The sequence below is a fragment of the Oncorhynchus masou genome, chromosome 21, assembly GCF_036934945.1.
Source record: "Oncorhynchus masou masou isolate Uvic2021 chromosome 21, UVic_Omas_1.1, whole genome shotgun sequence".
NCBI lineage: Eukaryota > Metazoa > Chordata > Actinopteri > Salmoniformes > Salmonidae > Oncorhynchus > Oncorhynchus masou.
This window is the reverse complement of record NC_088232.1, coordinates 34,213,173-34,235,026: the sequence shown is the minus strand read 5'-3', so window position 1 is coordinate 34,235,026 and position 21,854 is coordinate 34,213,173. Positions and strand designations below refer to the sequence as shown.

General features: G+C 43.3%; 2 protein-coding genes across 5 annotated transcripts in view; one reads left to right on the top strand and one right to left on the bottom strand.

The window, feature by feature from the left end:
* The first annotated feature begins 312 nt into the window (after positions 1-312).
* On the top strand, positions 313-17,455 carry LOC135508216 (transforming growth factor beta-3 proprotein-like). Its single transcript, XM_064928259.1, has 7 exons — positions 313-1,527; positions 10,070-10,233; positions 12,117-12,246; positions 12,410-12,517; positions 15,668-15,836; positions 16,453-16,606; positions 17,297-17,455. Exons 1-7 carry the CDS (start codon positions 1,182-1,184, stop codon positions 17,453-17,455), a joined length of 1,230 nt encoding a protein of 409 aa, XP_064784331.1. The 5' UTR covers positions 313-1,181.
* The window catches only part of ttll5 (tubulin tyrosine ligase-like family, member 5), a 98,070-nt gene continuing 89,479 nt past the window's right edge, over positions 13,264-21,854 (bottom strand). For all 4 annotated transcript variants that reach the window (XM_064928255.1, XM_064928258.1, XM_064928257.1 and 1 more), the window contains one exon: positions 13,264-20,661. In XM_064928255.1, the coding sequence (XP_064784327.1) occupies positions 20,609-20,661 (53 nt within the window). In that variant the 3' untranslated portion in view covers positions 13,264-20,608. The remainder of the gene's footprint in view (positions 20,662-21,854) is intronic.

Genomic DNA, 21,854 nt, shown 5'->3' with positions numbered 1-21,854 from the left:
CTGAGATATCAAGAGAGCAGAGCAACGCCTTATCATGGGACAGGCCTCTTCCCATTACAGTAACTATTGAGTCTATATGTTTTGACCTGATAGCTTGCTATCTAGGGTGACACCAAGCAGTTTAGTCTCTTCAACTTGCTCAATAACCACATTATTCAATAATAGATCCAGATGAGGTTTAAGGTTAAGCCAGTGAATTGTCACAAAACAATCTGCTTTTAGTTTTTGAGATATTTATCACCAGCCTATTGCTAGGTACCTATTCTAAAACTGACTGGAGCTCTATGTTAAGGGTGGCAGTTATTTATTTTACAGTAGGCTCATTATATCACTAAATTATTCTCTGAATATCAAGTCATATGCAGTAGATCATGTCTTCCACATTAGCTTCATATATCCACTAGGGGGCAGACGGTCACTTCTTAAAAATGTCCTCTTGTGTGATCCAAACTATTTTGTGACCTGACGTGCCCATGTAGGCTATTATCTGTATGCATTGATGAAATACTGTATAGGACAATCACAAACAAACAAGTTGTTTATGTATCTATAATACATGGCTCCAAATAGACAGACATCATAGAGGGTGAAATGCGCTCCCAGAAATGTCCCTGTGGAATGATAATCTGCAGTCCCTCCTTCTTAGACGTCACAACTACCACTTACTATAAAGTATCAGTGAAATCACAGCGCGTCCATTGAGTACAAGACTCTGTTGCGCAAAGGGGACAGGAGCGTGAGGGAGAGCGGCACTGACCTTACACCAGCAAAAGTTGATGGAAAAGAAAAAATGCAATGGAGAAAGTACATTTTGTCATGATGAACGAATGACGAGGGAAAACAGAAGATGTCAAGGGTGTGACACAACATTTGAAGGAAGAATAGAAAGACGACAGATTGAGTGAAAAGGGGTCTCAGATAAGATAAAGATAATATTCAAGAATGATCTGGACTATTCTTGGAATGGACACCCGGATAGCACTCAGATGACACTAGACCTATATTGACAAGATGGGTTTCCTCGGGGGAAAGGACTCATTGACCTCCTGAATGCAAAGAGAGAGAGGATAACATTTCATCTGGAATTTAGTCCAAATTATTTCGTGTCTTTTTCTGTTGCCCCTTTACCATACTTTCTTATATTTCATCAGCTTATTAGCTAAGCAAGGGCAGATAGAAATATGCATTTGGGTAAAGCACTTCTGTTTTTCCTCCTGTTGAACTGTGTGACCATGACTTTGTCACTATCCACTTGCACCACTGTGGACATAGACCACATAAAGAAAAAGAGAGTAGAGGCAATCCGAGGACAGATTCTCAGTAAACTTCGACTGACCAGCCCGCCGCAAACATTGAGTCCGAATCAGGTACCGTTTCAGGTGCTGGCGCTCTATAACAGCACGAAGGAGCTGATCGAGGAGTTGGGGAGAGACAGACAGCACAGTTGTGGGCAGGAAAACACGGAGACTGAATATTACGCCAAAGAGATTTACAAGTTCAATATGATTAATGGACCACCAGAAAACAGTAAGTGATTTTAATAATGTATCTATTATACGCGTTTTACGCATGAAGGCCACTTTTCTATCCATTCGCTTTGTTCGTTTTCTGATATCATGATCCTACCAACAGCTGATCGTGTTGCCACGGTGGCTTCTATTCACAGGAGGTTGGTGGTACCTTAATTGAGGAGGACAGGGTCGTGGTAATGGCTGGAGCGGAATAGGTGAAATGGTATCAAATTAGGGCTGATCCCATTTCGTCAACTGGTCGATTGTTTGCTCCATATATATATATATATATATATATATATATATATATATATATATATATATATATATATATATATATATATATATATATATATATAAAATATGGCACACGAGACACCTGTCTGATTCACTCCTGTCTGAGTAGACTTATCCAAAGACAGAGGCTGTGGGGATTGCCCACCAGTATCACCAGATTACCATTTACCATAAATGACCTTTTCGAATCTACAATGTTTGTTTGGTTACGGTCATTTTGATAATGCATTCAATATATTATTATTATTACAGTCTTACGGTTGTCATTGTAGGAGTGGACACGTTGTTTGCAGAGTGCACAACCTAGGCTACACTTGTGGGGTAAACGTTTTGGTTTATTTCATTCCATTTATGAGTTGTCATTTTATTCATTGTCTTTTGTTTGGAACTCTCCTGTCAATCTTGAGTAAGGATACGCACCTGATTAAGCAACTGGCCTGCACACAAATGTTGGCTTATAAATGTGCCCATTTGGGGATCTGATACTATTTCTGATTGTCTTAACTCACCATCATTGTGGAGCTTCTCAAAGTATTTTTTTCTTCGCCTCAAAAGGCAAGTAAACGAAGCCAGTTTTTTACATCCATTGACAATGACAATAGTTCCTCAACATAGCCTATTTGAAACATCTCCCCAGCTCGCTCCCTTTCAATTACCACTCAGCATGAAAGGGATTATGCTCTGATCCGGAGGAAATATCTTTAAAAAAAGGCATACCTGATTACTTCTTATCCCTTGCGCAAACAGCCTACAGCTGTGTCTGTCTGGAGTTCACTTGCACAGCAAACTCTTGAGGGCCCAGAATATTTTATACAATGTTGCAAGTTTGCTAGCGCAAGCTTCAGGCTGGACACAAACGTTTTGATACACTGTTTCAAGTTCCTTGCAGACAGGCAATGCATACGTGATTGATATGATATCAGGATATTTTCTACCTGCGGCCTGCAATGATTTTATTTGTTGGCTTTATGTAGGCTATTTTTTTACATATTGGCAATGGCAATAGAAGTTACTTTAGATCTGTATCATTTTTATTTTGATAGAATTTGCCAGCATCAACGAGCAGTGGGAGGAGGAGGAGGGTTGGTTCGGGTCGGAACAGGTTTTGTTCTTCTGGTTAAGCTATATCTTGATCTCTGGCTCCCTAAAGAGGGATCTCTGGCTCCCTCTTTAGTAATTTATGTGTCTTAATGTTCAAATACAGTGCATAAAGCATCAGGAAAGTAGCCTACATATAGTTGATTTTATTCAAACATCTCATGCAGATGTAATATCAATCTCTGTTGGTTTTCCATATAAATAATTGAAACTAATAGAGGAGCATACCTCCCCAATAAATACAAATCTAGTATGAAAGATCAATATAGCCTAAAGCAACTTTTCCATTGAGAACTGAAGAAAACTCATATAGCCAATGTATTACTCCCCTTTTCAAAATGTCATTCTTCTGGCTCCCCTGCAGAGTTAAGCCAACCTGTGTCCAGTTTGTGTCAGTGTGCAATGCAAGCAGTGTCTGTGATTTATTTTATGGCATTCATACAACTGCCATATTTATGTTCCATTTCCAGCTGAATTTATCTATAAAAGCACCTGTAGATCTGCAGCATAGGCTAATACCTACTGTAAAAACGTGTAGACAACGTTAACAAATTGTACTAATGAAATAACGCACGAAATAACGCAAAAACACATTTGCTCCACCTACAGAGGCATTGACCGACATAACGTTAACGCACGGTCGCATACCTGCGCAGTGGAAAGAGCGCGACAAACGGAGAGGGCAAAGCAAACAGTCTAATTGGCGTGAGCACCGTTCCTCCCTCATACCTCACATAAAAGCAATGGGAACTCCCAATAGCTGACCCAGCACACGACCATCTGAGACATTCCATCTGAACACTTTTTTCGGGCACTCGAGCGATTTTAGCATCCCTTCAACCACTGCACCAATTACAGTTTTTTCCCAACTCCAGATATTATTTGTTCCCAAAACTTTTGGGATTCTAAGAGCATTGTTTTATCATGTATTGTGTTCCCCTTCACCACTGTTTTCTTTATTAGGACCATTGTAAAGTTCAAACACAGCTAATTCAGCTGCAAATTGGCTTGTGCATTAGAACAAAATTGCCTTGCTCCTCCTAGTAGTCATTTCCTGTATAAATGGACCACAATTGATTGTTCCAGTCTAATCGGAGTGAGAAGTTTATTGGACCATCTACCTCTTTTGCAGTGAATTGTCTCGATGGGAATTGTTTACTAAGTGGAAGACTTGGAGGCCTATTCACTGTTCAGATGCTGGATCATTGCATCATGTCACTTCTTTATAATCAACAGGTGTTTAAAGCTATTCAATGACATTGAACAGAGCTTCCTTTGGCAACAGCTCAAGCCCCTGTGTCAAATCTGTTTCCTGAGTGCTTCTGACTCTCAAAATAGTCACTACTACAACCATCTTGGTCAGAGGTAGCCAGAGGCCACAAAACAAACAGAGGTCTGGTGTGTGGGTTCTGGGCTGTTCTGGGCTGCAGCATAGCCAGGAGCCCTAGTCACATCACTCTGTCATGACACTGTCATGATCAAAGTAAATAAACAGGGCATAGTGGCCACAGTTGTCACAAGAGCTGGCTCCAGGCATAAGCAACATAAGCAGGTCGCTTAGGGCCCACAGCTGCTAGGGGGCCCCGACCAACTTTTATTTTATTTATAAAAATTATATATATATATATATATATAAGTGACTCAGTCAGGGTCGAGTTCTCAACTAACAGTTGAGAGTTAATTTGATGGTAACATCTCTGGTGTGATATATTGTTTTTATGCAGATTTTTAAATATTCTAAGATCTGCATAAAAATAAATGTATCCCACCAGAGATGTGTTTCCATCAAATTGACTTTCTGCAGATGAATGGATGTGCGCGATGATGTAGTGCACATTAAAAAATAACATCATATAGTGTGTTCCCCCCTGGTATTTTCACGTGCGCTCTAGCCAACAGAGCTATCTGCACACTGTTGGTTAGAGTGCACGTATAGGCTACATGATGACATTATATGGACAAAAGAGTGAGATTATTTTTATTTTTCAAAAGGCAGCCAAGCATTGATTATCATGTCACCAGGATAAGACCCTAGATATTTATTGGACACGAGCATCAAGCTCATCACATTGCACTTTCACCACCCTGCGAAGTTCATCATAACTCTAGTTTAATAAACTGCATGCTTTCCCAACAAGTTGTAGTGGGATGACCACACAACATGTCATGTTATCACATGACTCCAAGTTTACTTCTATATGATGGTTATTATTCATTTTCCCTTTATTTAACTAGGCAAGTCAGTTAAGAACAAATTCTTATTTTCAATGACGGCCTAGGAACAGTGGGTTAACTGCCTTGTTCAGGGCCAGAACGACAGATTTTTACCTTGTCAGCTCAGGGATTCAATCTTGCAACCTTTCGGTTACAAGTCCAATGCTCTAACCACTAGGCTACCCACCGCCCCATTATATAAATATTTGAGCATAAAAGTGTTTCAACCAACATTTCTTGCATAATTCATTATACAGACCCAAAGACATCTCACCTTGTCTAGCGTATTTTGTTTTGACAACATTTGGAAAGTTTACTGGAAAATGTTCTGTTTCCATCGGACCTGTCATTACATGATTTATCCGACATGTACTTTACTGGCATAAAAAGGTTGGATGGAAATCTGTTTACTGACAGTCACTCAATTAGCCATGTCAACTAATGATTTTTAGATTGGTAAATTAGTCTAGCCAGTTATGTAAATTTGTAGTCAGAATGACTAACAAAATCAATCAGGGCCCCGGGCATGTGCCCTGCATGCCCAGTCGGTATTCAGTCATGATTACTATATCATTAACATGGCATAACATGGCCCCCAACCTAATCTTGTTTAGGGCCCCCAAAGGCTAGAGCTGGCCCTGGTTGGCAATCATTGACCATTGAACAAGACTAATTCCATCAATCTCGTACATTTACCTAAATGTAGCCTACAATGCACTTTTCTGTCCCTGTTGTTTTTTCTTTGTTTAATCCTGTTCTTTGTTCATGTCCAGATACACCCTCTAGAGGAGACTGTAAGGGAGGGAGAGTGTTTGTGCCCTCAATAACAAGGCCTGAAGTGTTGACAAATAATCACCTTTCTCTTCCCTTCACTTGTCTATCACCACAGTAATACAGCAAGACATATTTTCATTCCATTTACATAGTCTAATGGGTTTTGCATACACTCTTTCAGGAAGGTGGGACTGTCTTGGATTATTGTCAGATTGGTGATTTTTCACTCCTTTTATTACTCAGTTACAGGGCTGAGTGTAAGATGAAGAGACTTTCCCTCCCAGACTCATATGCTTTAATAACTAGAGTAATTTGCCAAAATACTCATGGTACCATTAGTTAGGTGTCTCTGAATATAAACAGTGTTTTCCAGTAAAGCTGTGGATAAGACAAGTGCAGATGGGAGCCATTTGGTGAACACTGGTAGAGGAGCCAAACTAACGCCACAAGGGCCAAGCTTCTCCATAATCCACAGCACCCAGTCCTAGGTTTGATTTGGGTACTGAACTCCAGTTGTACTCACTCCTCCACATATATTAGCACTCATTCACTGTCTTTGTTGACATTTGGCATAGTAAGTCTGTCCAAAGACTACCACTGAACCATCTAAGAATACCACGTATTGGCTCTCATTGCTGCAAATTAGGCAGAGCCAGGTTTATTTAGAAGAAAAGCATGCAGTGAGTGTTTTGGCATAAGGCAATCATTGATTCAGCATTGGGAGGGAAGAAGAAAGATGTGGGCCGGAGCTGAGAACAGCAGTGTTCCTGATATATGGAATTGTAGAAAGATGACGTCATCCCAAGCAAACAGACTGCTCTGGTCCATTCCGAAAGACAGCCCCCCCCCCCCATCCCCCATCCTTGATCAAGTGGAAAAAAGCTGTCTTACTTCAGCAGAGAGCTCCATCACATTATCTCATCTTAACAGTCATCCACAGGGCTCCATGTGTAGAGACTTACTGTAGAGACTTACTCAGGACAGGAGTACTGGAAATGTCTTGGTCTGAGGAATGGCTTGGTCCACACTTGAGTGTTGTTTAAACGACAGTAGCACAAACAGGTGATCAGGGCAGGTATGTTTTTATTGACATGACCATTCATTCATATGTAATCATTTGTTTCGCAAAAGTGTGAATTGTAATTGGATTAGAATTTACTGCTCAAATTATAACGTTTATTCATCTGGAGATAGCTATATTATTTTATTGACATGTTAGATAAAGATAAAACTGTTAGTTGAAAAATGCTATATGTGTGGCCTTTTGGATAAGCCAGATTAGTCTAATAACATTAGTTATTAGACATTAGAATACCAGCTTTTGAAGCGCCGTTGCCATTTTTCACTGGTAAACGAGGTCCAGACTCCTCAGCAGCTGGCCAGCACCTGCTTTCTATGCTTCCCATTTCCTTTGTTTACCTTCACATAGCTTTGGCGAGACTGACATCACGGCCGGCCCTTTGGGCACTGGGAACATGCTGATTGCTGGGAGTGTTTGATGGGAGCTTCTGTGTGATGTCACCTACCAGGGCAGGGAGAGGAGAGGAGCTAGCGTGGTGGGGCATCCCAGACACAGGAAGCAATGAGGTGAGGGCGGAGGGGGGAAGGGGGCAGAGGGGGAACAGTGTCTGTCTAGGGTGGAAGCTTTATGAGAAGCTTTAGAACAGAGCTATTCTGTCCCTAGGTGCTCCTGTGTGGAAGATTTCACTACTATTGTAACCCTCGCCTAATATTCTTCTATTGACCAGGCAGGTTATTGATCTAGAACATTAATATATGGTCAACTGCTCAACATTTTGACTACAAATACTCTGCTTTAAAGTTTCAAAGTTTATTCGCCACATGCACAGGATACAACAGGTGTAAAACAGTACAGTGAAATTCTTACCTTGAGAGCTCTTTCCCAACAATGTAGTGATAATAGCAATAATAATATTGATAATAATAATAATATAGAAAATAATAATATTAATAATAATAGGAAATATCACAACAAATAAAAGTAAGAATAAAAAGCTATGATGAGCATTAAAGAACACCAGAATGGAAGTATATACACATGTCAGTGCCAGTACCTTATTCAATGTACAGGGCTACTCCTCAGCCCCACCGTCCATGGAAGTCATTGTAGACACACTGCCACATAAAAGAGAAAGGTTACAAAAAGCAGGACCCCATTTTCAGTCCCTTGGGAAAAGTGGGAGAGATATTTGTACCACTTCATATGAAATGCCATGAAAACCTTGTATTTACATTGTAGTTACCGTGTAGATACACGGTTTTACATAGTGCTTAGTGTGTAGTACGTAACTGCGATACCTGTTTGTGGTTTGTGCCATTACACACAGGATTTATTACATGTATTATATTTGCAAACAAAGCCAAATTTGGACAGCTTTCTTTCACCACAAAAGTTACTATTTTCAACATATTCACAATGAATCTCAAAAGAAAGATTAACAACCTTGAGAAATGGGAAGGACTACAATATAATAAAAGTTTGTCACATAGACAAATGAACTATTTTGAGGGGCCATAGAAGCTCTTTGGGACATGTTTTGGTTGCTTCAGATATGTTTCAGGTCAAGATCCCGCTGATGTCAGCATGCTCACGCTGCTGGCCTTAGAACCAGATCTGATCATGGAGAGAAGAGAGACTGTAAATTAGTCTGCCGTGTATTTCACTCTAATTATGCTGGCAATCTCTTACACTCACAGCCATGGAACAAATTACCTTCAGACCCTTGGCAATAATAAGCCATAATGTGAAATCCACCTAAAACCATTGCAATGGGGAAAATGAGGTCATCCAAAAGGAAACCAAAGACTTGATTAGAATTTCAAATCTCCTCTTGAAGTGGGCCTTTCCACCTTCTGTGGGGGAGGCAGAGGGACATGGGAGAAGAGAGAGAAGGGGGGTAGTGAGACAGGCCAAGGGAGTACAGGACAGGTATTTGGCTAGGGGTGAAGAGTCTAAAGACTGAAAAGGTCACAAATAAATAAGGGGACTTAAAAATAAAATAGTTAATGTAAATATCAGATAAAGGCTAAGCCGCTGTGAAATTGGATTATGGATCATAGGAAGTTTAGGCAGATGTGTGAGCTCACAATGCATTATACACAAACATCCTTCTCCATTGTTATAAACAGATCTAGATTCATGTCAACCAAAGGTGCCATATTCTTGTTCACCAACACCAGTGAATCACAGGGTCTCTAATGAAGCTCAGGCTTGGGGGTTATAAATTAGCAATGGCTTGGCTTTAAATGAGTGTTTCCACTTGGCTCGTAAAACGCTTGCCGTGTGCTTGTTTTGCTCAGCGCTGCATGCGCTCGGCCTGTTAAAATAATAAACGATTCAATGGTATTAGGGTTGGAAAAAAATAAAAGCTTCCTTGACTGGGCAGTGCAACAGGAAGTATTTCAGAAGGGGCCCATCGAGAAGTGTTCTGTGGCTGTTACTATAACTACTGTACTGTACTACTGTAGCTGAGTTCACGGTCTGCCTTTCACAACCACACCACACAGGTTGACAGGACTGGTTCCCCTTCCAATTGATGGTTAAAAGAACCTTAAGTTGTTTCTCTCAATTATACAATCAGCCCCCCTGACAAACAGTCACTGAAGGACTCTCTCCCTTACAAACAACACATTGATTGAGCTAGTGTTCTGTATCTACCTGCATGTGATTGCACATGTTGTGAGCTGAACTGAGCTAAACTGGTTGGTTGTTCTAGGGAACGCTTGGCTTCTGAACGAGCTCTGAAGCAGGAGGCAGGGAGGAGGAGCACACTGCCATCTCAGCCCAGCCTGTTCAGTTCCACCAACACATGGGACATTTGGTTTTCATTTCATGACTTCAACTTGTTGCTAACTCGGACTGCACAAAGCATAAACAGATGGCCCAAGGCTTCATTTTATTCACTGGCAATGGTTGAAGAATGGTTAACTGTATTTCTTTCTGTTGTAAATGACATTCGTTTGGAATGTCGAACTATGAAATACAGAAGATATAGAGATAAACTGAACAATTATTTACTTTCAAAACAGAGCTTAGGCTGTGTACCACGAGTGAAGACTTTTGTCATAGTCCTGCTGTGTGGAAGCAGTGAGGATGGCATCATTAGAGTTGTGTTTTAAGGTGAGTCACTTTGTCTCTGTGTCCTGCCCTGCAGATGACCTTCCCTACTGCCCCAAGGGCATCACTTCCAAGGTATTCCGCTTCAACGTTTCCGCCATGGAGAAGAACTCCACTAACCTCTTCAGAGCAGAGTTCCGAGCCCTTCGTGTCCCCAACTCTAGTGCCAAGAGGAACGAGCAGCGGATTGAGCTCTACCAGGTGTGTGAACGTACTATTCCATTCCCACTGTACTCATGAATGTGGGGTGTGTCGTGATCCAATTCTCTCATACAAGCTTCAAAAGGTCCTGAAATTACAGGAGCTCGTCCCTTTAAATGAAGGCAAGGTTAAAGCTAAGTTAAACACTATGATGGAAAATGAAGCGGGGGGTGGTCAAATGTTTTGACCCCTAGTTGCACTGCACTTTCCCAAACCATCTTGCTGTTCAATGCGTAAATGTATGTTTTTTAATCTGTAGCGCTTTGTGTTTGTTGTGAATGTCTGCAACCTCGTGTACTGCTATTTTGGCCAGGTATCTCTTGTAAAATAGATTGTTAATCTCACTGAGACTAACCTGGTAAAATAAAGGAAAAATAATACAGAAATAAAATATGTCTCAATACACATGGGACAGTGAAGTCAGTCTACATGGAAAGAAGAAAACATTTATATCAGGGCCCCTAACTCCCCCTGTCTTTAAGTGATTATCATTATTCCATGTGCCTCAAGTCAAGTACATTTGCACACAATTCATGGCGTGCTACAGCAGACTCTGAGAAACTCTAGATTACCATTTTGCAATCGCTCCTTTCACAGCTGTCAATCTCAGAGCTTTTGTCCAACCACCCTTTTTTTCAGTTAGATGTTTTCAACAAGAGATTCAGACATCTGCACCTGTATTTTTTAGGAGATGTGTATGTGTTTGAGTGGTGTGTGTGTATGTGTGTGTCCGTGGATTGTATGTGGGTGGGGTGGATGGGATGTATTTTTGTTTCCTCATTAATCTCCCGTGAGAGACTAGGAGCTATGATCAGGTTCCAACATTTCCTGCCAGGGAGACGAGCGTCTCCAGCCTGCATACCGCCTCGGAGGCAAGCTACTCTCTGGCCAGGCCAAGCTCCGCTCAGACTGGCTGTCAGGTCCCCAGATTGTTTCCAGGAGCCCAGAGATAGAGGCAGGGTCAGCCGCTGCGCTGGGGGAGTAAATAGAGCTGCTCGCCCCCACACATTAGCCGGGAGCTGATTGGCAGGCCCTGGCGCTGGCCGTGCTCTCTTGCTGGGTCCCCTGTTCCCACAGGAAGCCGGATTAGAAGCTGACAATGTTCAGGAACCTGTCTATCTAGCCTGCTGTGGTGCTGAGCCCCCCACTTCACTGGCCTCTCTCTGGAGATAACACTTATCGTTCACAGAAACCTTTGGCGTTATTTAAAGTGTGGATCCCTAAATCCTATGCCTTAGGGCTGGATTAAATCCGTATCGCGGAAGATCGCCACTTAAAATATAAAAGTAATTTCCAATTGGACAGACATATGTAGAGTTTACCGTTTAAAAAAATTACTATTATTATTTATATATTTATTATCAAGGGGTGCTGCAGCACTCTCAGCACCTCTACTTCCCATGGCTATGTTGCATTTACATTTCAATCTAGCTATAACGCGGATTATTCGCAATACGGATTGAATCCAGCCCTTAGTCCGGCAATTTGAGACAAAGTATACGCCCATGCTGGTATACAGCACATAATCAGAGACACTCAGAGATCTGAAGCAATGGCGGCTCTAGCAACATTTGCAGTGCCTCATCCTGACTAGACCAGTGTTAGGAAATTAAACATGTTGCGAGCCCAATTGAAGTTTGAAGTGCAGATGGAGGGACAGCCAGGTTCTTCATTGGCAGTAGGGTTACACACAGGCATTAACTTGCAAAATGGGGATATCAACACAAGGAGTCACTTTTTCCATGAGGAGAAGACGTTTGGCCCAGGGCATCCTGGAGCGTCTGGCTCAGACAGCGCTGGCTGGGTTGCCGTCTGGTGTGTGTGGGTGTGTGTGGGAGAGAGAGTATATGCAGCTGGGTCACTCTCTTACCTCTGGCTGGCAGATTCTGCGGCCAGACGACCACATAGCTAAGCAGCGCTACATCGGGGGCAAGAACGTCCTGACCAAAGGAACGCCAGAGTGGGTCTCCTTCGATGTCACAGACACAGTCAGGGAATGGCTTATGTACCGAGGTGAGTGGGCCAAAGCCCTAAAGTTCCCGGTCTCATACCATGTGTTGCATATCAAAGCATGAGCCAAAAGGTATTTGGAAACTCCATTTCATTTGGACAAGGGAAAATGGCCTCAAGGAAAATATCACTTCCTCATATTGCCTTGCTCTCTTCTTCCCCTCAGAGACCAACCTGGGCCTGGAGATCAGTGTGCACTGCCCCTGCCACACCTTCAACACCAACGGTGACATTATCGAAAACGTTAATGAGGTGCTACAAGTCAAGTTCAAAGGTAAAATGAAATGAGGTGCCGCATTTAAGAAACCAACCATTTCTGATTCCTCCCTTTTGGCTTTTCCACTGCTCATCACAGCCCCTCTTTCTATCCGAATGAGCTCTGATTTAGAAAAAGACCAGTGAACATGGGCCTCAATGGTTGATACTTATATGACTTTCTTTTACGAAGATGATGGTCTTCCTCTCAGAGAATGAGGTGAGAGAAAGGGAGTGAGAAAGGAAAAGAGATGAAAGAGATAAAAGAGGACTAGAGAGGAAAGAAAGAGGAGAGAAAGAGGGAGAGAGCAGATCATGGGAATACAATTGGTCTGGTATCTCACTTAGCATTGGGGCCTCCGGGTCCCTAGTCCTGGGAATGCTCCCCTGACTGGCTTGGCCATAAAGAATGTGCTACCACGGCACTCAGACGCTTGGCCCCGAATTAAAGAGGGGCTCCAAATCCACCGGCAAGGTCTCTCCTGAGATCTCTACTGCTTTTGCTATCAGGGGCAGATTGGATGAGCAGACACTAACCCAGGGGGAGGACAGAGGGACCAGCTCTGGTGGAGGAGGAAGAGTGAGAGCAGAGAGGAGGAGGAGCGGGGCTGAGTGGGTGATGCCTGAAGTCCAGCCTCTTACCAGTGGAGACAATGCTTTTAAGACATTACAGAAAGTACTATGACAAAAACAGCCGTAGTGAATTCTAATTCTGTATAACTGACTCAGACGTACACTATAATACCCCATTCCTGAGCAGAGGGGCAGGGTTCTCAAATCAAATTTTATTAGTCACATGCGCCGAATACAACAGGTGTAGATCTTACAGTGAAATTCTTACTTAATAGCCCTTAACTAACAAAAACACAGATAAGAATAAGAAATAAAAGTAACAAGTAATTAAAGAGCAGCAGTAAAATAACAATAGCGAGACTACAAGGGGGTACCGGTACCGAGTCAATGTGCGGGGGCACCGGTTAGTTGAGGTAATATGTACATATAGGTAGAGTTATTAAAGTGACTATGCATAGATGATAACAGAGAGTATCAACGGTGTAAAAGAGAGAGGGGAGCAATGCAAATAGTCTCCGTAGCCATTTGATTAGGTGTTCAGGAGGCGTATGGCTTGTGGGTAGAAGCTGTTAAGAAGCCTTTTGGACCTAGACCTGGCGCTCCGGTACCGCTTGCCGTGCAGTAGCAGAGAGAACAGTCTATGACTCGGGTGGCTAGAGTCTTTGACAATTTTTAGGGCTTTTCTCTGACACCGCCTGGTATAGAGGTCCTGGATAGCAGGAAGCTTGGCCCCAGTGATGTACTGGGCCGTTCGCACTACCTTCTGTAGTGCCTTGTGGTCGGAGGCCGAGCTGTTGCCATACCAGGCAGTGACACAACCAGTCAGGATGCTCTCGATGGTGCAGCTGTAGAACCTTTTGAGGATCTGAGGACATATGCCAAATCTTTTCAGTCTCCTGAGGGGGAATAGCTTTTGTCGTGCCCTCTTCATGACTGTCTTGGTGTGTTTGGACCATGTTAGTTTGTTGATGAAGTGGACACCAAGGAACTTGAATCTCTCAATCTGCTCCACTGCAGCCCCGTTAATGAGAATGGGGGCATGCTTGGTCCTCTTTTTCCTGTAGTCCACAATCATCTCCTTTGTCTTGATCACGTTGAGGGATAGGTTGTTGTCCTGGCACCACAGAGCCAGGTCTTTGACCTCTTCCCTATAGGCTGTCTAGTCATTGTCTGTGATCAGGCCTACCACTGTAGTCAGCAAACTTAATGATGGTGTTTGAGTCGTGCCTGGCCGTGCAGTCATAACAGGGAGTACAGGAGGGGACTGAGCACGCACCCCTGAGGGGCCCCTGTGTTGAGGATCAGCGTGGCAAATGTGTTACCTACCCTTACCACCTGGGGGCGGCCCGTCAGGAAGTCCAAGATTCAGTTGCAGAGGGAGGTGTTTAGACCCAGAGTCCTTAGCTTATTGATGAGCTTTGAGGGCACTATGGTGTTGAACGCTGAGCTGTAGTCAATGAATAGCATTCTCACATAGGTGTTCCTTTTGTCCAGGTGGGAAAGGGCAGTGTGGAGTGTGATTGAGACTGCATCATCTGTGGATCTGTTGGGGCAGTATGCAAATTGGAGTGCGTCTAGGGTTTCTGGGATAATGGTGCTTATGTGAGCCATGACCAGCCTTTCAAACCACTTCACGGCTACAGACGTGAGTGATACAGGTCGGTAGTCATTTAGGCAGGTTACCTTAGTGTTCTTGGGCACAGGAACTATGGTGGTCTGCTTAAAACATGTCGGTATTACAGACTCGGACAGGGAGAGATTGAAAATGTCAGTGAAGACACTTGCCAGTTGGTCACCGCATGCTCGCAGTACACGTCCTTGTAATCCATCTGGCCCTGCGGCCTTGTGAATGTTGACCTGTTTAAAGGTCTTACACACATTGCCTGCGGAGAGCGTGATCACATTCTTCTGGAACAGCTGTGCTCTCACGCATGTTTCAGTGTTATTTGCCTCGAAAGCAAGCATAGAAGTAGTTTTGCTCGTCTTGTAGGCTCTTGTCACTGGGCAGCTCTCGGCTGTGCTTCCTCTTGTAGTCTAATGGTTTGCAAGCCCTGCCACATCTGACGAGCGTCAGATCTGGTGTAGTACGATTCAATCTTAGTCCTGTATTGGCGCTTTGCCTGTTTGATGGTTTGCTGTTAGCACAGCAAAATGTCTTATACGCTTCCGGGTTAGAGTCCCGCTCCTTGAAAGCGACAGCTCTAGCCTTTAGCTCAGTGCGGATGTTGCCTGTAATCCATGGCTTCTTGGTTCTTGGTTGTGATACAGTATGTACATACGGTCACTGTGGGGACGACATCATCGATGCACTTATTGATGAAGCCAATGACTGATGTGGTGTACTCCTCAATGCCATCGGCAGAAACCCGGAACATATTCCAGTCTGTGCTAGCCAAACAATTCTGTTGAAATACTTGGGCCTACATTTGAATTGACCTGAACTTTGTTTTCTAATGGACTAGGACTGCACTTCAGCTTGATTTACCAAATCTATCCATTTTTTCCCCCTATGGAATGGTCTACGTAGTTTATTCTGCTAATGACACCTCTGTACTAATGCTGATGTCCCTGATGTCCCTGTGTCTTCCTCCTGTAGGTGTGGAGGGTGACTACGATGAGAGCCGCTGGGACCTGGGCAGACTGAAGAAGCAGAAGGAGCAGCTCTTCCCTCATCTCATCCTCATGATGCTGCCCCCTCATAGGATAGACGCCCAGTCCTCATCTCGCAGACGCAAGAGAGCCCTGGACACCAACTACTGCTTCTCGTTCGTAACTAACCACTCTTCTTATTCAATCACTAAGTTCCTGTGCAAAATCAACCTGTGAAATCATAGCTGAAAACAACAACAATTTGAGTGCATGTCATATATTTAGATGAAAACTTACTGCAGGATGAGTAGCCACATTTTTGTCCAATAGATAAATAGCCCCTGGTTACTCCTGTAAGCAACACAGTAGGTCAAGTTGGATCTCAAATTGTAATGGTGGCTTCTCTCGTTTGTAATTCATTTGGCAGAGGAGCGTAGGAATAAGCTGGCGAATTTGCTGTCAGATAGTCTGCAGCATGGCAGAGGCATTAGCAACCTGATACAAGTCAAGATCTGTCCCTGTACAATAGCTGCCGCTCTCCCCTCTCTTACATGCTGTCCCCTCTTCTCCACTCTGGAATCTCTCTATCAAGTCTCACTGACAACAGTAAGACACCTGGGCTGCCTCCAAGAGGGAAATGAGGACACACCTTCCAGTGGAATTTGTGGTCTTCTTAGGGCTCAGTCAGACTGCATGCATGTAGTGAAATGTACACAAACTAGAAATAGAGCATTTCTCCTTCAGGTGAGGTATTTCATTGCTTCATAAAGAACTCTCTCCTGCCTACTGTAGTAACTATGAGGAGAACTGCTGTGTACGACCCCTCTACATTGACTTCCGCCAGCACCTGGGCTGGAGGTGGATCCACGAGCCTAAGGGATACTACGCTAACTTCTGCTCTGGGCCCTGCCCTTACTTACGGAGCGCAGACACCACACACAGCTCGGTAAGACACGGCTTGTACACCAGTAATGCACTCATTACCCTGTGTTAAGTATTATTACCACTAAATGACACAATGGAATGCAGGCACTTACAAACATGTACTGTATGTTGGCACACCTAAACAGACAACACCCACCTACACAATCTGATAGCCTGAGGTTTCCCAGGCCAATATGAACAAATACCAATCCATCATCACATTGCTTAGTATTAAGGCTCTAGTCAATCAGATCCGCTTTAGCTGACATCTGCATAACGGTTGTTTTGGTGTTGTCGGAGGTGGAACTGTGTTAGTGCTGTCAAATCCACAAGAGTCGCACTGGAACGTGACATGGAATGTAAACCTAACTTAGGCGGATATAAATCTGCATTTATTCATTGAATGATTTAATTATTTCTATATAGCCTACACATTTTCATTCTGAACTTCTAATGCGAGTGTGACGGTGTGATAATGATCAAGAGCAGCTGCTCACCGATTTGAAAGCGCCAACTCTGATCCACCTCCGACCCCGCCAAAACAGCAGCTATGCGGGTGTCGCCTATCACCGGTTAACGCTTGATCTGATTGAAGGTCTAACTTCAAAAACAAACTTGTTTTTCATCCAAATGAAATGAAAGGGAATAACAATTATTTTTGTAGTGATTGTACCTGGCCTGATGTCCCCTCCCTTCCTCCATCCCTCCGTAGATGCTGAGTCTGTACAACACCCTGAACCCTGAGGCGTCTGCCTCTCCCTGCTGTGTGCCTCAGGACCTGGAGCCCCTCACCATCCTCTACTACGTGGGCCGTACGCCCAAGGTGGAGCAGCTCTCCAACATGATTGTCAAGTCCTGCAAGTGTAGCTAAGGGCCCCGGGCCCAGCACACTGGGATCTGACAGGGCCACACACGGCACTACACCGAGGGAGGGGAAGGGGAGTGTGGTATGCTGTCTGTCCCACCACCAAGAGTACACCTGTCTACCCTCAACACTCTCCCCCCTCCTTAGTCGAGCCCACACAGAGGCCCTGCAGAGAGAGACGCAGCCCACCACTCTACCCACAATTCCCAGGCTGTGTGCCCAAATTACTTTCAAACATCACTCCAGACCCAGCAATCTCAACAGAACTTTATTGGCCTTTTACAATGTTTTTTTTCTTCTCAGTGTCAAGTGTCTTCCATTATTTTTTTTGTCAATATTTTCGGCCTTCTGAACTGCCGTTAGCTTTGTGCCATATGACCACGGGCATTCAAAGCCAACCTCTGCCTGCTCAGAGGAAAAGAACTGACGTAAGCTGTTCTAGCCATGACCACTGCCTACTCAAGGACATACAGTAGTTGCAGTCAAAAAGAGAGACCCACTGAGAACCTGGATTTACAGTGCAAATTAATCAAAGTGGCTAAAGCAAAAGCTCTGTCAGACTTTTGTTTCCTAAAGAGAACCATCCTTTTTAATGGAGGGCTGACACAAAGCCTTGACGCACAGGACAAACAGACTGTCCAAGCTGGAAACTAGCGCAGCGTGCACCACATTTCCCTACACTGGTTAATCTAGGACAGATGCTGATGGACTCTAATCTTAGGAAAAATACAAAATGCTGGAAAACAACCTTTATTCAACAAAGTATCTTTATGGTTATGTTTACCTCTGTTATGCAACAGAATCATGTTTTCTGGATTTTTTTCTTAAATGAAGCTGACTTTTCTGTTGTACAAGACAATGTATGTCACTAGGTGAACACTTCACTAGATCACAAACTGTAAAAGTTTATTGCTATTACTCTTAAACACTTTTTTAAATTAAAAATTTTCTTGGACGAACAGATGTATATTTTTTTTCAAAATCTTTAGATAATCATCATTTGTGGGTATCAGTATAAATTATGCATTTTTGCCCAGCTCAACCGCTATCCATATTGAGATCCTAGTGATGAAGAGACAGATTCAATCAGATCATCTTTAGCCAAAATCCGCATAGATGATGTTTTGACGTGTCGGAGGTGGAACTAGGTTAAAGAGCTCAAATCCACAACGGCTCTTGGCATTATACCTAAAGTGGACATTGCCATTGGCTGCATGGAGTCGCATTGAAATGATTCCCATGCAGCGTTGTTTACAAGTTCAAACACTGGAATGTGAGATTTAGTCTACACCTCGATTAGGCTGATAGAAATCCTAATTTTGTTGAATGATTTTCAATTTGAACGTCACTATTTCTATATAGAGTACACTTTCTCATTCTGAACTTCTAATGGGAGTGGGACGGGTTTGGCTTTGTGACAATCACCACAAGAGCAGCTGCTCACCGATTTGACAGCTCAATGCAGTTTCACTCCCGAGCCCGCCACAACATCAGCTATGCTGGTGTCGGCTAGCGCCAGTTAATGCTGGATCTGATTGAACTAGGCCCGAGTTCACTTTGAGGTCCAGGAAACTGATTTGATTGACAACCTTTAAATAAATAAAAAATATATACAATGCAACAATTTACAGTACATATAGACGACACTGGCTGCTACTGATATTAATGGTCTTGCTTGCAAATGATCACTGATGGTTCCCAAAGTTTGGCCCTCACAATACAGCAGTTGGGGAGACACATGCAAAAGGCTAACACACTAACTTAGTATTCCCTTTCAATAATACATGACCCAACCCACTGCTGCATATGTTCTTCCCCAGTTTGTACTCGATAACAGCATGCTGGCACACACTCTCAGACAAAAGGGTTCTTCAGCTGTCCCCATAGCAGAACCCTTTGAATAACCTTTTTGGGTTCCAGGTAGAACCCTCTGTGGAAAGGAGGGTTGAGTATGTTTACTATACAAAAGATGGCATTGCATAGGTAGACCCCTTCATCACCATGCTCTGAGCACAGGGGCCATGAGACACGTTCAATAGCTTTTTCCCTCAAGTTGTAAAAGAGCACACACTACAAATGGACAACATTGTCATTGCATTACAGTCCGAAACGACTGATTGCAAGGTATTGTAACATACAATTGCGTTAAAAACATTACTGTGCAGGTCTAACAGTATACTGCACATTACTAAGCCAGAGCGCACAAAGAATGGCAGTATAACAGATGTACACCTTGTTACAGTTCATAGTGGGAAAAGTCTGGTATATAATGTTACCGTAGAGTATAGACAAACAAGGGAGTGCAAACATGAGAACTGTAAAGGCAACAATACAACTCATGCAAGTGTCCTGCTAGCCAATGTAACAAGTCTTCACAAAGAGAGAGGAAACCCATCAGTATACATAAACAAGGACCAAATATAACTGGATTGGCAACTGTTTGTGATACTCTCTGATAAATTCATTCATCAGAGAATGGATGGTTGGTTCCCAAGCACAACATCAAGCCTGCCTCACCAGAAAACACTTCCTTTACTTGCTCATTTCTCAGTAAAACACGATCATTGAGACAATCTCTAAAATATTGGTCAATTGCAGTTTCTCTTTTGTACCCAAACTTCCCTACACCACAAACATGTCTTTAAAATGAGACAGAAGGGGGTGATAAAGCACATCTCTCTGCCTGTACAGTAATTACTATAATGTACTAAGACTATACTCTGAGCTCCAGTGATAGTGCCCATGGGGCCTCTGGTGGGAACCAGCTGTTGCTGGGTATCTGTCACTGAAGTCTTTCCATGGCATAGACACAGACAGACAGCATGGGGAGAATGAGGGATGACAACTGCTGCGATAGGTTTTGGAGTTGGGGCTGTGGGGGGGTGGGGTGATACAGAAAGCCACTGGAAAGTGTTGGCCTGTGCAACAGATCCCGACCTGCGTCAGGCCCAGGGATTCCTGAAAGGGCAGGCGATCCTCTTGCATGTCTCCTTCATATAGAAGCAGTAACAGGGCCTGGTGTGTGTCAGACATACAGTCACAGCAGCGGGATCCTTAAGTTATTTCCTACCCAGCATGCACCTGTGGTCACATGCAGAGACACCTCTGTCGGCAAGATGGTGTGCCATAGCTCCCGTCCTTTCTCTGGTTATCTCGCTGTCATCTGAGCTTGGACCCCTGTCCCTGAAACAGTTTGCTGTACCCAGAAAGACCTGCAGAGGAAAGAAGATAACTAAGATGAATAAAATAACTACATTGGGTGAACATCGAATCTTGTGCTTTCAAGGCCGAATCTTCAGTGTGCAGTAGTTAGAAACAGGTCAGGGCAGAAGCTGGGGAAGAAAGTATGCCATAGTGCTGACTGGTGTATCTTACACTTTAAAAAAAAGAGCATTTGGGGTCAATGCCAAATACAAATAGTGTGAGGAGTTGAGCCAAACTTTAAAAGTTCTATATGGAATTTTATTTTGCTAATGGTTGCAAAATGATGCTAGATCAGGGGTTTTCAACCTGGGGGTCTGCGGAGGTACTCCAAGGGGTCTGAAACTTTTTGTATTATTATCTTTTGGGAGAAAACAATTAGTTGGGATTTTTTTGTGTGTGAAAAATAAGAACTTCATGAATATCGCAGGCTGCAACAGAATACCATCATGGATATACTTTTTATGTCCCTGCGTCCAGTATGAAGGAAGTCAGAGGTAGTTTCACGTGCATACGCTAACTAGCATTATCGTAATGACTGCCAGCAGCATACAACCCTGCATCCCACTGCTGGCTTGCCTCTGAAGTTAAGCAGGGTTGGTCCTGGATGGGAGACCAGATGCTGCTGGAAGTGGTGTTGGAGTGCCAGTAGGAGGCACTCTTTCCTCTGGTCTAAAAACAAATATCCCAATGCCCCAGGGCAGTGATTGGGGTCATTGCCCTGTGCAGGGTGCTGTCTTTTGGATGGGATGTTAAACGGGTGTCCTGACTCTGTGGTCACTAAAGATCCCATGGCACTTATCGTAGGGGTGCTAACCCTGGTATCCTGGCTAAATTTCTAATCTGACCCGCATACCATCATGGCTTAATCATCCCCAGCTTCCAATTGGAAAAACAGTCACAACTTTAAGTGACCAAAACCAGATAGAAAGAATGCAGAAAAGATATTGAACTATATACAGAGTATCCTGAAAATATACAGACCCTTTTACTTTTCCACATTTTGTTACATTACAGTCTTATTCTAAAATGTATTATATTGATTATATTGTTTGCTCCCCCCCTCAACCTACACACAATATTCCATAATGACAAGCAAAAAAAGATTTTTTCTTTTGCAAGCAAATATATATATATTTAATTGAAGTCAACCACTCCACAAATTTCTTGTTAAACTATAGTTTTGGCAAGTCGGTTAGGACAT

Bases quoted from the DNA above. Each gene is read 5' to 3' on its own strand.
- LOC135508216 (XM_064928259.1), top strand. From the start codon at position 1,182: ATGCATTTGGGTAAAGCACTTCTGTTTTTCCTCCTGTTGAACTGTGTG. The intron at 12,247-12,409 runs GTGAGTGGGCCA...TCTTCCCCTCAG, and splicing joins GGAATGGCTTATGTACCGAG to AGACCAACCTGGGCCTGGAG. The intron at 15,837-16,452 runs GTTCGTAACTAA...TGCCTACTGTAG, and splicing joins GACACCAACTACTGCTTCTC to TAACTATGAGGAGAACTGCT.